This window comes from Primulina tabacum, chromosome 5 (assembly GCF_025594145.1).
Source record: "Primulina tabacum isolate GXHZ01 chromosome 5, ASM2559414v2, whole genome shotgun sequence".
Classification (NCBI taxonomy): Eukaryota; Viridiplantae; Streptophyta; class Magnoliopsida; order Lamiales; family Gesneriaceae; genus Primulina; species Primulina tabacum.
Genome location: NC_134554.1, coordinates 43,376,320 through 43,390,498, shown reverse-complemented (window position 1 = coordinate 43,390,498; position 14,179 = coordinate 43,376,320). Strand labels below are relative to the sequence as shown.

The 14,179-nt window shown below is 34.3% G+C and overlaps 2 protein-coding genes across 2 annotated transcripts; both read right to left on the bottom strand.

The window, feature by feature from the left end:
• Positions 1 to 2,853: 2,853 nt before the first annotated feature.
• On the bottom strand, positions 2,854 to 4,771 carry LOC142544504 (uncharacterized). The gene is made up of 2 exons (XM_075651547.1): positions 3,043 to 4,771; positions 2,854 to 2,960 (listed from the first exon to the last, which is right to left on the bottom strand). The coding sequence occupies exons 1-2, from the start codon at positions 4,769 to 4,771 to the stop codon at positions 2,854 to 2,856; spliced, it is 1,836 nt and encodes a 611-aa protein (XP_075507662.1).
• Positions 4,772 to 6,729: 1,958 nt separating this feature from the next.
• Positions 6,730 to 9,421, bottom strand: LOC142547814 (uncharacterized). The gene is made up of 3 exons (XM_075656285.1): positions 8,806 to 9,421; positions 7,882 to 8,229; positions 6,730 to 7,722 (listed from the first exon to the last, which is right to left on the bottom strand). Exons 1-3 carry the CDS (start codon positions 9,232 to 9,234, stop codon positions 7,117 to 7,119), a joined length of 1,383 nt encoding a protein of 460 aa, XP_075512400.1. The 5' UTR covers positions 9,235 to 9,421; the 3' UTR covers positions 6,730 to 7,116.
• Positions 9,422 to 14,179: the final 4,758 nt, after the last annotated feature.

The following is a 14,179-nucleotide window of genomic DNA, read 5'->3' as shown; positions in this document are numbered from 1 at the left end:
AACATATATTAGAAATTACGTCGAACTTGAAATTATTTTAATGTGTACAAATTATTTAACCAAATGCTATATGTATATCGAATTATACATATAAATTAATAACACATTAATCATTATTTATTTATTTATTTATTTATTATTATTATAATAAAAAAACAATCGAATTGTCAAATTAATTAATGTGGGCCACATTTGAAATAATTCCACAGCATTATTTGATACATAATTATTGTCAAATTAATTGGTGTGGGCCTCTTTTGAAATAATTCTACATGCATGATACTTTGCATTCATATGCATTATTTGATATCAAACTCTCCGTCTTCAACACAGAGTATGCACTATCAGTTTTCAGAAACTTTCGTAAATTCAGAAACTTTATTTAATTTTCAAGATTTCAGCTGAGAACTCCAAAGTGCAACCAAGAACAGAATTCTGAGGTAAGTTTCTGAATATTATTATGTCCGACTTCAAGTTTCATTTTTCTTACGCAAATTCCAAGAAGCAAAGTTTTTCAAAACTTCGTGATATCTGATTTTCAGAAAATAAAACATATATTTTCAAAGCAGAGGTATCACGGCTCTGATACCAAATGTCAGAATTTTTTCTCAAAATCATGTTTTTACGTATATATGAACATGATAAAACTATATGCGGAAATAGATCGTGCATTATATCCGGCCATTGAAAATTTTGAAATTCTTCTGATTTTCTTTCGATTGATGTCTTCTAAGCACTCCACCCTCTCGATAGATGGTGTATATTTCTTATGAGACGTGTGCTTAGGGACATCAATCGCTGCTATTTATAGGCGTTTCTCATACCATCGATGAGTGTATCGGGTGCCAAGATTTAAAAGAAGAAACGTGTATGCATCTCAATTTCTAAAGTTGAGACGGTGCATGTATCATTTTTGTCAAAAGTTGTAGGCAATGGCCGTCGCCATTTCCTACACGTCTTTACTTCTTCTGATTAATATGTGTCATTTTTCTTACAATAACAACTGTCAAGAAACTGTTTTCAGGTTGGTATTTTCATAGCCTATAAAAGACAGGAAATTCATTGAAAGAAAAAAGTACTGAGCTCATAAATCAGATTGATTAACACTTAAAGAAATTCACGAGAGAATCAAGAAATTCTGGAAGACTTTTACCGGTGACAAAAGGATAGAAGGAGGCATAGATCTTCTAGGAGAGAATAAGGATTTTCTTATTCGGGTTATTTCTCCTTTGGGAATTCTCGAGGTATTGGTAGCGAAAACAGTACATAGAGAATTTAGGCAGAAGGGAGGTTGTGAATTGGAGTGGTTGTAATTCTGTAGCTGAAATAGTATTGTCAGCGAGATTGAATGAAATTCATACTCTTCTTCCCGTGGACGTAGATTAATTTGATCGAACTATGTAATCTTGTGTGTGGATATATTTTTATGTTCATGCATGTTCTTGCTCGTGATTTCATATTGAGTATTGCGTAATCTTGAACCGTCTATCTCAAAAGTTCAATGGTTTGCTCGTAGTTTTTTTAAAACTGCTGTAACTGAGGGTATTATTGAAAGTCCGTTCAACGACAACGGTTTTTACCTTTTGTGGTAGGTAGAATGTGTCGCTAATTATGTTAGCGACGGTTTTATTCATAACCGTCGCAAACATTAGCGATGGCGAGCATATAAAAACCGTCGCTAAATTTAGCGACGGCTTTAATAATGCATTCCGTCGCTAACCTTAGCGACGGCGACGGTCTTTAATCATGTATTCCGTCGCTAAGTTGTTTTGAAAAATAAAAAAAATTCTTTTAATAATTTAATAAATCTAAAAGAAACTAACAATTGAAACTAAAATCGTGTAAGAGAAAAAAATTTTAAGTGTTGTAAAGTAGTAAAATCATGTAAGAGAAATAAATTTTAAGTGTTATGAAGTAGTGAGAAAAATTTTAAGTGTTGTGTGAAGTAATAAAATTGTGTAAGAGAAAAAAAATTTAAGTATTATGAAGCAGTGAGAAAAACTTTAAGTGTTGTGAGAAGTGAGAAAATTGTGTAAGAGAGAAAAAATTTTATGTATTGTGGAAGAAAATTGACCGAAAATAGAAATATTTATAGAGAGTTTGCGTGGTATTTGGCTAAACCGTCGCTAATTTCAAATTAGCGACGGTGATTTTGATATGGTCGCCAAATATTGCGACGGTTACAAAAAAACCGTCGCTAAATGTAGCGGCGGTTTTTTAAAACCGCCGCTATCGGTAGCGACGGTTTATCTAAAACTGTTGCAAAAATTAGCAACGACTTTCCTTAAACTATCGCTAAGTTAAAAGTAGCGATGGTGGTTTGATAACCATCGCTAAATACTGCAACGTTTCTCCAAAAACCACGTCAATCGACAACGGTTTTAAAAAACCGTTGTCGATTGTCCAAAAAAACACGCGAATAGACAACGGTTTAAAAAAACTGTTGTCGTTTGTCAAAAAAACACGCCAAACGACAACGGTTTTCAAAAACCGTTGTCGATTGGCCAAAAAAACACGCCCCTAAAAAAACGCTGAAAGACAACGGTTTTCACTAAAATCGTTGTTAAAAACTCTACGACAACGGTTTTTCAAAAAAACCGTTGTCGTAGGTGCGTTGTCGTTAGGCGTTTTTCTTGTAGTGATCAAGTGCTGGTGTGTACGTGCTACTATTTTGGGAAGCTAATCAAATCAAGGAAAATAGTTTTTTTATTTTCTCCTTCGTATTCTTAATATAATTTAATAGTGAATCTATCGGAAGATTCAAGATTTACTCGTAGATTAAGTGTATACACATCAAGTAACATCTCACAAATTAAACTGTTCTTGATTATGGAATAATCAACTACATTGATCCTAGCTAGAGATGATCAGTTTGTTTCTTCCTTTAGCCTTTTCAATCTTCTTCCTTTCACGGCCATCTTTTCCAGGAAATGGCTGATCTTCTAAAATCGTTGACAGGCCTTAAAATCAATACAAGGTGACAGAATCAATTTCAACTTTCAGATCACATGATCATATAGCATATATAAACAATAAACTTACCTGATATGGAGCTCTTGTTTCGTAGTTGGACACACATTTTTCCCTTGTTTTCTTGATTTTTAACTTGAGGACAAGTACTCAGTGCCTTGAGCCGAGCAGCTCTAAATATCCACGTCAAATCCATCTGCTTGCTGATCATTCGGAGTGCGTAATATGGAATTTTTAAGTGATTTTCTACGTTCATCTTGATGCAAAGATTGATGAAAGTGATGCAATCTAACAGGCTCTCTTTGGCCATTCCTTTCATGTCATAGGCTTGTGATCTATACCAAAGGCTTTTGGCATGAGTATTTGGAGGGCTACAAATGCAAAGAGCTCGAGTTGCATCACTTATGGCGGAATCTGGATTTCTTAGCAGCAAACTGCATTGCGCCCTATTGCTATGCAATGCAACTCTATCATTTCTATGCATTAATCGGCAAAATTCTAGAGCCTCGGTGTATTTCAACTTGGCTTCCTCGATCTGTCCTAAGAAAAACATTCTGTTTCCTTCTTGTTTTAATACGTTTACCTTTACCCTTTTTTCTTCAAGGTTCTCACTAGACATGTTTTGCTCTTGTTTTCTCTTATATGCCTTCAAAATCCATAACTCTTTTATGGCTTTTTGGAGAGTAGGATTCTTGATTTCTGAGTTTTGGTGGTGCTTAAAGTTACTGAGAAGTGCCCTTGTGATCGTCTCACCAACATTTGGCCTGTTTCCAAGATTCCTAAGCTCAATCAAATCGATGAGGTACGATGCAGCAATGTCAAAAACTTTATGCCTTGTCTTTGGATCTTTAAGGAGTAATAGAAGACAATCAATTCCCATGTACTGCCAATCATCGGAAGATCTCGAAAGATGACATAAATTCTCGATAACATGTCTCCATTCCGATATGCTTTCTCTTCCAAGTTCACTGTAACATAGAATTCTTATAAGTCCAACTCCGGCAGGTGATGATTGATTTACTAATCCACCCCACATTTCATACAAATCCTTCAAGAACTCTTGCTTGCAAATGAGATTCAAAGATCTTCCCTTTATTGCAAAACAGTTCAAAAGATGTATACTCCAACACTGAAGTTGGCTGGCCCACTCCTCCGCTTTTTGGTTCTCCATTTCGACCCCTCCAACACCTCGTGTAAGTAAGTTGATGTGATACCTCGCTCTCCTTTTCCTAGCCTTCACTCCCACAAACCTGTTATAGACCACTTCCAGGCAGGATGAAGCTAAACACATGGCTAATTTAACCATTTCATCTTCATATGCCTTAATGGCTTCAAACGTCATTTCGTAGCTAGCAAGATGACCGAGAGCTCGAACAGCAACTCTTTGCTCTACCCAACTCATTTTTCCTCTCAAGAGCTCTAACAATGGTGGAATCACTCCTGAGTCGACAGCTCTTACCGCGGATTTGACTTCGTTCATAGTAAATGAGCCAATAATATGAGCTGCATAATATGGGATGTATATATTCTGATGTGTAAGTAGCCACGTTCTATCATGGAGAGCTTTTCTTATCAAACCAGCCATGCATTCAAAGACACCAAGAGATGGAAGTTCTTGATCATTTGGCTGAGTCATAGCGATGTTCCATAGTGAGCTTACAACAAGAATAAGTACTTCAGAATCAAGAAAAAGTATTCCTTTTAGGTATTCTTTTATTGCAGATTTTCTGATTGTTGAATCTTGCTCCTTCAAGATGCAAAACAAGCAACAAGATTTGGTGCAAGATTGTTCAGTAGTCATATTTCGAAATATACCATTGCTGCAAGTTAGCATTTTTTACTTTTCTTCAGAATTTGGATTTAAAGAGTTTCGAAAGTAGACGTTTAATTAGCATGTTGATTAGGCCAAGTGGTGACAACAAGCGGCGCATGTGAAGACTTTTGTGCAAATTTAGCAATATCAAATGCATTTTGTATGATAGAATGTACACTGACTGATTAATTAACAATTATTAAACATAATCAAAGACAAAGTTGTACTAAATATAACATTAAATTATGTCAGTGCTTCACACATCGGACTGTTAAGAGTTGGAAATTGCCTAAGTTTTGCTGTTACCTTAACTTTACACTTTCTTTTCTTGGATAAACAAAGGTTTAACCACGACTCAATCTATGAATCTTCCTCACTTGTCTGTCCCTCAAATAGAAAGTTTTTTGTCTCATGTGAAAAAGGGATGACATTAATTTATCAAGATCAAGAATGCCCACTTAGACAAAAGGCTTAATATCTGAAAATTGCCTGTTGAAATTACAAGTGGTATAGTGGTCCCTTGTAATTTTTTAATTTTGAATCTCAATTTTCTAATAATCCAGGAACTTTTTTAAGCAAATGTGATCATTTTTTATGCAGTATCAAGTACAGATGGGGATGGTCTCAAGAAAATTCGCCTACAATATATACCGGCATTAAGTTAGTGAAACGCCTAAAAAGAAGTTTTACCAACCTTGATTATCACTTTTCTGCAGTGTTCAGCAAAGATTGGGAAGGTCTCAAGAAAATACGGCAACGACTAAACGATTAGTGAAAGGCCTAAAAAGAAGTTTTACCAATCTTGATCCTCATGAACCAGGTATTCTAGGTATAATTAGCTGATTGTTGCCTGCATTTGTCTAGGCATGCTGAAAATCCAGTCTTAAAGGGGATTTGTTTAGTCGCGACGCTTAATATCTATACAATTTTTCATCCTTGATTATGATGAGGTGATCATGATGAGGCACACAGGATCATTATTCCTTCAAGAAGAACCTAATAGGTTGAGTGCAACATGCAGAAGGGCATTATTATTGTAATAGAAACTAACAATTTCCAACTGAAGTTGTACATATACACTTTCCAATTCCTAGATTCTACATTCATGAATCATCTTCAATGATCAGCAAAGAACAATGGTGATGGTCTCAAGAATACAAGGCCACGATGAATATGTGAAATATTGCATCAAAAGATCTGTTTATATTGATGATTCAAATGTGCAATATATTCATGTGATCCTCACATATATGAAATCCATTGGAATGGCACTGAGAAGGGTGTCTTGGGTTATTGTAAGCGGTTTGCGGTAGCTTTCAATAACTGAGTAGAAACATTTGAAAAGTGATAATAGGATAGGGCGGATGACTCCCTAAAAAGGAAGAGGTTTATGTTACTTCACTTAAATGGTATTAAATTAAGATTTTGTTTTGCATATTATATGTTATTAAACCCAAAATCGTATTTGATTCTTACTAGAGCACTGATGAGAATATGAAGAAATAAGAAGTTGAAAAGAAACGTATGATCTAATACTCTCTCTACCTACCATCTAACTTTACCATCTTACTTTACCAGCTAAGAATAAACAAAATAGAGGGAGATTTATTTGGGAAAAAAATACAATATATCAAAATTTATGTGCCTAGATACTGTTGTAAGAATAAGATAAACGCCAACTTGTCTGGTTGAAATGTATGAAAGAGCTATCATTTCTTATTTGTCAAAAAATATTATAATAAAGTTTTATTTTATAAATACATGATATATACATAATCACACCCATGTTTGAGTAACGTGTAGAAGATTTGTTATAGCGGGGCTTGAGAATTAGAAATTAATTGAAACTGAGGTGCGAGCAACAATGCCTCACCCCTTTCCGCCAAAGCTAGCTGTCAATTACCATAATCATAACCGAACACCACGCTTCAAAGCCATGAGCGTCAACCTTGAATTATTTCAAGTTTCTATTAAACAATTCAAACCATCAGAAAATGTTGTGATCTTTGCAAGATTATTGAATTGAAATTTTACATGAATCTTGAAATTATACATTCAGAAGTTGACTATGGATGACTCCCACCAGATCCTCTGCTATATTGGATCTTCTGCTATATTTAGCTGCAAAAAACGAGTCTACTATCGAACTCGGAACTAGAGAGCTAGACTTCTTGAGACATATATACAGATTCGGATAAACAAATTTACCAGAGTTCCGAACTTACTATACTTCGCCTCAGTTTGTCAGTCTATTTGTACCATGGAACTGAACTAGGGAGTCTGAATATTTCGAACTTCTGACTCTTTTCTTAAATGAACTTCTGCCTTTTTTCTTACATGTTCATTCTTGCCACAACATTATTGGCATCATTTGATTTCCCCAATGCAGAAACTTTTGATCGGTATGCTGCAGCCACAGCAGTCTTGACTCTACCTTCACGAGGAAGCTTGCTGACGGAACCTAATCTTAGTTCAGCAGGAGGAATGAAACAGTCTAGGGATAACCCCGGCACGTTGAATGCCACTTCTTCAATAGTCCATGATTCTTCCATTCTAGTCTTTGTGTGGCTCATTGCCGTTTCTCCGAACCTGAAAAGCGTAACTACTGATCGACCTGAGTGAGAGATCATGATTCCCTCGACAGGCCTATAGTCATCAAGAAAAGAATTTATAGTAGTCTCCCAATAAATCGGGTCGCTTCCATTGGTTTCGATACGGGTCAAATGGGAATCTTCTAGATGCACAAGGAGACCTGTCTTCTGGCTGAAGTAGCCGAACAAAACATGCCTAATGATCTCTGCAGGTCCTTCACTCCTTGCTTTCAATGTATGGGGATCAGCAGAAAGTTTGAGAATGAAGCAATCCTCGCCCATGATTTTCTTCTCTCCAGTGCATCTTGCACTGGCAAACATGTTTGCTGTCGTCCTTGGGTCGAGACCCTACACATCAAATTTAACTCAACCCAAATTCTTGCTGACACTGAGTAACAATAGCGTCAAGAAATAGAATAAAACATGCATCTTTGTTCACTATTCGCCTTTTTCATCTCAACCCCTAAAATGACTAAATCAAGATTCTCAGGTGAAAGGCAAGACTACCTGAATGGCTCGACGCAGAGGTCTAACCGGCCCTTTAGCCGCATGCGCACCAAGCCATGGAGTGTGTCGCCACACGAGCTTCCCATTACAACCTGCATGAACCTTGCTGCCACCAAGAGCAAGCTCCACATACCACATGTCCGGATTCATCTGCCAAAGCACGAATCCCCCTGACTCAGCTGCCTTTGCAGAGTTCCTTCTCTTGATGACCTTTGTAGCAGTCTCTATATCAGATGCCAACATTTTGACCTTTCCCATTGCATAGGCATTCTGAACTGAGTTTTGAACCTTCTGCCCTCCAGATGCTGCTAAATATTGCTGCAATATATATTGCGCAGAAGAAGTTTCCTGTAATAATATTTTCACCAACATGAGCAACACAAGCTATTTATTCTGCTTTCCCATCCCAACATGTATAAATAATTAATGAACGTATTAAAAAGAAATGGTCCACAGCACCACCTCCACCACCACCACATCCTCGTATCATTTTATCAATTCAAGATTCAAATTGTTTTTTACTTCTTCCTTCCTCTCTAAAACATCCATCTTTAAATAGATTAGAATAAATAACAATTGATTAAAGATTAGGCAGTGTAAACAAACTTATAATAGACATTAATAATATCCACAAATTTATCCAGCTATGACAAGAATAGTTTTTTCCTTATCAGTTCATCACTGGAAAAGACACTTCTTCTCAAGATCAATTATTGTATAATTACAAGACAAACGTAAAACGTTGAAAAACTTGGATTAAATAATTGTAACTATAATTATATTGTAAGAAGGGAAAAAAGATTTCCCACTACTGTTTATTTCTTTTTAGAACAGAAGAAAAAGGAATCCCACAAATATAAAGAACCGAAAAATTAGAGACGATTAAATGGAAATCAAATGGGCAGAGCAAGCGATGTGACTAACAATGGGGGTGTCTTTAATACAGAGGTGAGGCAAAGGGTCGTTATTGCTGACGTGCACTGGAGCAAGCGGCGCACCCAGCACGCCGAGTAGCAACCTCAGATCGGACCTCGAGAAACCCAGCCCGGACGCCGAAACGGAAGGAACCCGACAAAGCCAATGCGCCCATCTGTCACTTCTCTGTTCCCCAGAATCCGACCCGTTCATATCCGGACCCTCCCTTAGAGGCGAAAGCGTGTCAACCCCAGGCCTCGAACTCGCCCATCTCGATATCAACAGTTCCGGCGGACCCGCATTGCTGCTGCCTCTCCTCGTCCTGCGCAGACCCGAACCCGAAGCAGACGGACTCCGAACCTCCCTCGACCGACCCGGTGACAGACCCCGAACCACTTCTCCCCTCAAAGCCGAGAAAAATCCCTGCTTTCGCTCCATTGTGGCAGCAAGCTCACAATTCCGAAGTGAAAAAATGCAGGGTACAATTGATGTAGTAGAGAAATAGCAGAGTGATTGATAAAATAAGCAAAAGCAGGCAGCAGCAAGCAGTCTGTCTTCTTCTTGTCGACTCGGCAAATGCAGAAATAGGGAAAGAGAGAGGGCATCTGACGTTACAACAAGAAGCAATCCATTTTTATTTTCTTTTTTCAAACACAAGCAATCCGTTTTGTTTTATTGCATATTTGTATAATTTTTTAATAATTAATTTGATTTAAATTCAAATATAAATAATATCGTAAAATTAATCAATTGTTATGTTACAATTATAAATTATTAATTTCAAAAAATTCATATCATAATTGTAAAAATAATAAAGAACCAAATTGTAATTTGAAATAAAAATATAATTAGAGACTAAATTGAAATTTTAAAAAATAATTTTTTTTAAAAAAAAATTAAATAACATATCATGACACTGTTTTTACTATATTACGACGAAGGAGTAATAATTAACAATGATACATGTTGTTTAAACAAATAATAATGCAATTTTGTGTGAGATATATTTGAATTTGGGTAAAAATTTATGTGAGACGGTCTCACGAGTCGTATTTTATGAGACAAATCTTTTATTTGGGTCATCTATGAAAAAGTATTAATTTTTATGCTAAGAATATTACTTTTTATTGTTAATATCGGTAACGTTGACCCGTCTCACAGATAAAGATTCGTGAGACCGTATCAAAAGAGACATACTCTTGAATTTTTATTTTATTATAATTTTATAATGATTTAATTTGATTTATTTTCCAGGATATTGAATCAATACACAGATTACAACTTGTAATGATAAATCGTTTTATAAAGTTTGTCTATTTTTGTGTTTTGAATTTTGATCAATTTTCTTGTAGTGCTGATGTGGTCAGTTTACATATTTTGTGTTCAATATTGTAACTAACTATAAGTATTAAAATTTGGGTAACGTACTTCGTAAAAGAAGACAAGAAAATAAGAATATAACTTAACTAACAAGATCAAAACTCAAATTTAAATACATTTATCACCAAAAAAATTTAAAAAAAAAAAATTAGAAAATCATTTTGGTTATTTTCCATAAAAAGTGTCCAATTAAGGGTACTTAGCAAATTACATTTACATTGATTCATAAAATAAGGTATGAAATCGTTGTTAGAGAAAAAGACGGTGGGTTGGTGCTCTGTAATCGTGGAGGCAATAGACTTCACGTTTTTGCTTTGTCTTCTGCATAGGCGTGATTCACTCTAATTGTTGTAGAGTGCTAAATCAAGACAAAAAATCATTATGTCCAGTGTGGTTGAATTGCAATCACGGCCCTTATAGGAGGACATCGAAAATTCATTTTTGTGAATTATATATAATTTACAATCTAGTTATTTTATTTTAAAAATATGTCGCATCTGTTTCATCTGTAAAAGGTTTTACGCCTGATTTTTAAAAAAACGAGATCAAAATTTTGTGTGTCGTTTGAGTTTCAACCGGGGTGTTGAATGTTTCGCCGTGTACTACATGAATACTATAAACTATGTAGAGATCACATAGCAAAACAAATTTCATGGTTTGTTCGACCATATCAATATGGATAGTGCACTAAACTATTAAGAAATTGACATATGTCATCTGGTCAATGGTTTTGGGACATTATTCATATGGATAGTGTCGAACAAACAAACTTTTATAGACTCTACTAGGGTTACGTATTCACTGCTCTATATTATGTGTGTTGTTTAGGATAAAATTTGAATTAATTAAAATTTTAAAAAAATATATGTAATTATCGGATTAAATTGATTTGCATAAACCAACGGCCAAAACAATATTTCCAAATGATCGATTCACTTTTCTTCTTTCAACTTGTTCACATTCCTATTTTCCCGAACGAGAGAAATTTGTCAACAATAATGGGTGGGTTTGGTTTTTGGTAGGTTCAGAAAGAAGGGAGAAAAAAGGACATGGAGGAAAGAAACGTTTGTCTGTGTTTGACTTCACGAATTTGATCGATTGAAAAAATTTCAAATGATGCTTATTTCAATCATATATATATATATATATATATATATATAGACGAAGGCTAGTGGCATATTTAGATTATTTAAAACCTATGATGAATTTAAATTCACATAGATTCTGTTATTATTCTGAATGTCTAGTACTAGAACAAGTTGCAGCATCACGGAGCAGTAAAGTCGAAGCAATGAAAATAATGCAGATAAAATACAATGACAACAATCGTCCTTAAAATACAACGACTTCGAGTCAAGACAGTGCAACACAACAAACTCTCGGTAACCACGAACGTAAATATGCAGATAATTTTAAGCACGAAGAATGAATGAGGAGAAAATGCAGCATAATGTAAAGTCGTGATTAATGCTGATAAAGAGATTACTTGTAACTTGTTCACCGGACGCATAGAAGGGACACGACCTTCTGGATATGAACGCAACCTTATGTGATTAGCAAATGGACATGTTGTTTCATTCGAAAGCATGGTTGGTCCGGACGCAATCTTTGGTGATAGGCAGAACTTTCTTTTTTGAATGAGTGCAACATTTCACTTAATTTTCGAAAATAATAAATAATAATAAAATGAATTTTGAGCAAAAAGATTAAACCTCACCATACCACATTATACCGCACAAAGTGTGTGTTTCACCGAGACTTATCTTATTAGCGTTTTCTCCTTTCAAAAACTTTCAATGCTCTTAAGGACTCAATTTCATAGTTGACTGTTAGAACTAATAAGGAAGATAAGACTCTTCCAATGTGAGACAAGTTCATGTTCCATTGCATTCAATATTTCAACAGATTCTATTCTATGTAAAGATTTGGATGTCAAGTTGGTCGGAATCCATTAGACTTTTTCGGGAAAATTCAAATGGATGGACATAATTTAGTTTCAACCAAAGGAAGGTGTTTAGACAATTATTTGAGTATTTTTAAATCTAATTTTCAAATGAAAAGCTTCAAACCAAATAAGTGAATCAATTTTCGAATAATGTATTTGGAATCCATAAAATAAACACAAAAATTTTGTGAGATGGTCTTAATTACAAGTCAATTTTGTGAGATAGATATCCTAATTGGGTCACTCATTAAAAAGTAATATTTTTTATGCAAAAAAAATTAATTATTATTATAAATATGAACATGGTTGACTCATCTCATAGAGAAAGTTCAATGAGAACGTATCATAAGAGGCCTACTATAAAAAAAAAATACATCAATGCGAATACGTAGCACAGTAATTCTTGGATTTTTTTTATTGATTAAGAGATGAATTCGTGGTATTTTGTTAGATAAACATTATAATTGTGAAGAATTTATATTTGTTTATAGATATGATTTAAAGCTGTTAGATTAATGTGCCTCTTGAAAAATTACATGGAGTTTGCCCAACCAATTTACCTGATACGATTTAATTTGTTCTATTCAGAAAAATATACATAAAAAATTTTATGAGATGGTTTCACGAGATATTTTTGTGAGACGAATCTTCTATTTATGTCACCAAAAAATATTACTTTTTATGCCAAAAATATTATTTTTTATGTTAAAAATATTACATATTATTGTAAATATGGACATAGTCGAACCGTCTATAAATTTTTATAAAATTATCTTACAAGAGACTTACTAATAAATTTATGATAATGACATGAAGTTTTTGAATATTTATAAAAATATATGTTTGAATAGTACACTTACACTACAAAAATAGTTCCCTTTCAATATACCAAAGAAAGACTAAAAAAACTATTATTGCATATTTATATATTCAAAATCTATTTATTTGAGTATGACATGAATTTTAAAATTGGATTTTCAACGTGATTAATACATGTTTGATAAATTTTTTTTTAAAAAAAAATAACATGTTTGATAAGTTACATTTGGTCAAATTCGAATATTCTCTCCTCTCGTATAATGTTTCACTCACATATTTGAAATGTAAGCACATTTTTAATTATTTTTAATTTTATTTAAAATGTACCATTCAACAAATTTAACATTGTATTAACTATCATTTTAAATGAAATAAAATTCTCCACGCAAAACCTGTCATCCAAATACTTTAGGGCTGGAGTGAAAAATGTTAAAAACTAAATTTTGGTTGTTTGACAAACTAAATGCTTAAATCGATTTGATTAACTGATCAAGAAGTTTAAAAGTAACTGAACAAATAATCAAACTGACAGTTGCCTATAACTGAAGATAATGCGCAGATTAACAAAGGCAACTGAACCAGCTGAACTGAACTTACGCAGACAACTGACTGATAAGTTGGAAACTGGTCAGTTGCTACATTCAGTTGTGAGCTTATCAGCCATTGTTTATCAGCTAATCCCTCAAACTGTACACGTCATCCAGTTAACGAAAAGGACATTCGACCGACAACAGTACAAAGCAGACTACAACTAATAGTGGGATCGCCGCATTTCAGAAAATCTGAAGTGTACGAATGTCAGAAGAATATTGACGTGGCAAACAACGGATATAAAGATTCAAATTACATTAATTATTACCGTTGAAGAGAAACCTATAAATAGCATAGAAAAGCAGTTGGAAAAACAACGATTCACCATTCTATCAATCTTCCTGTTACTCTGATGAAATTCTTACTCATATTCTAAAGAATTAGAAGCTCACACTTATCAAATATATTTGTAGCATTCTAGGCTACTTTTCGAGCTTACTAGTACAAATTATCTTGTTGTAAATTCGATCTTAAAGAGATCAGTTGTGCTAAGTTCAGTTGAGTACTGTGAAACATATTGTAAACTAAGAGTTTCAGTTTTGGCATTGTTAAGTCCAAACTGAAGTGGGTCTGTACAAGTGTTTGTATCGATCAAAATCTTTTAGTGGATATTCTATCCTTGTTATAGAAGGGGTGACGTAGGAGTGA

Excerpts from the sequence above, each read along its gene's own strand:
- LOC142544504 (XM_075651547.1), bottom strand. The coding sequence starts at position 4,771 with ATGACTACTGAACAATCTTGCACCAAATCTTGTTGCTTGTTTTGCATC. Across the intron at positions 2,961-3,042 it reads AAACAAGAGCTCCATATCAG|GCCTGTCAACGATTTTAGAA; the intron begins GTAAGTTTATTG and ends ATTGATTTTAAG.
- LOC142547814 (XM_075656285.1), bottom strand. The coding sequence starts at position 9,234 with ATGGAGCGAAAGCAGGGATTTTTCTCGGCTTTGAGGGGAGAAGTGGTT. Across the intron at positions 8,230-8,805 it reads GTATTAAAGACACCCCCATT|GAAACTTCTTCTGCGCAATA; the intron begins GTTAGTCACATC and ends ATATTATTACAG. Across the intron at positions 7,723-7,881 it reads CTCTGCGTCGAGCCATTCAG|GGTCTCGACCCAAGGACGAC; the intron begins GTAGTCTTGCCT and ends TTTGATGTGTAG.